At 30.5% G+C, this 1,089-nt stretch overlaps 1 protein-coding gene across 1 annotated transcript; it reads right to left on the bottom strand.

The window, feature by feature from the left end:
* Nucleotides 1-446: 446 nt before the first annotated feature.
* On the bottom strand, nt 447-1,089 carry LOC118068384 (uncharacterized; the record flags this gene model as incomplete). The annotated part of the gene is made up of 3 exons (XM_035085781.1): nt 447-602; nt 657-791; nt 918-1,089. Coding segments are annotated over 3 exons (462 nt in total), but the record flags the coding sequence as incomplete, so codon positions are not given.

The following is a 1,089-nucleotide window of genomic DNA, read 5'->3' as shown; positions in this document are numbered from 1 at the left end:
GTCACTAACGATGTAATATGGACTTTCAAGAACTTAATTAGTTCATTATTCCTTATAAATAACCGAAAACGCGATCTATACAATGAATTTGAGTTCTTCGAGCGAAAATCAGTAATATGTATGGTGTGATAAATGATTGAGAATTTACACTTGCGACTTATTGTAATGGAATGGTAGGAAACAATTTATTTACAACAACGTGGATAAATGTGCAGGTTCAGGGTAGTCCGTAATAAAAATTATTAAGATTGAGAGTAGAAAAAAATTTCTAATGAAAATAACAAGGATCAATATTGAAATAAATAATTAAATATAAATTTATTTACATTAAATGAAATGCACAAAAAAGACATATAGATTTAAAAATAGAAAAAAATAATAATTTTAATGAAATAAATACTTATTTACGTTAGATATATTTTTTTTGCAATTAGCCTATGCTCATATTCACTGCTCAAAATGTTCATCGGTTAGACGATCATACTTTGGTAAGTGCAACATTGTTGCATTACTAAAAAGCCTCTCTACTGGTGCTGACGATGGCAAAGGAGTATTATATTTTAGAAAAATTTTTCTAACTGACGGATATTTTTCCAACGAATCTAATCCTTTTTCATTACTCTTTAAATAACGAGTGACTTAAGAAGTAATTTGACCTTGAGATGATGATGGTTGGAAACTGTCAATTGTTGAAGATGGATCGCCAAATTCATGATCGTCATCTGAATCTTTATTAGTATTATCTATTAAGGTACCAGAATTCGTACCTTCAATCGATGCTTCTTCCGATACTGCATCCAAAAAGCGCTTGCGAATATTCAATTGTATCTCTTTCTCAAATGTAGGAAGCCAGCGACCTTTAAATCGTGGGTGAGAAATAGCTGCATCGATGTTCGTTTTTTAAAAATTAAGTAAACTTTCAAAATGCTTATCAATACTTTTAATCATAGCCCTTATTATAGGTTTACAATGAACAATTTTCTTATTCAGTTGCAACTTCTTTACTTTGTTTTTCAGAGATATTCTTTCAGGAATTAGCATGCCGTAATAACATTCATCAGCCTGCAGACGATCAATAGCATTCGCCAA

The sequence above is a fragment of the Chelonus insularis genome, unplaced genomic scaffold (assembly GCF_013357705.1).
Source record: "Chelonus insularis isolate UGA/USDA-ARS -01 unplaced genomic scaffold, ASM1335770v1 contig_110_pilon, whole genome shotgun sequence".
Taxonomy (NCBI): domain Eukaryota; kingdom Metazoa; phylum Arthropoda; class Insecta; order Hymenoptera; family Braconidae; genus Chelonus; species Chelonus insularis.
This window is presented reverse-complemented; position numbering and strand designations above follow the sequence as displayed.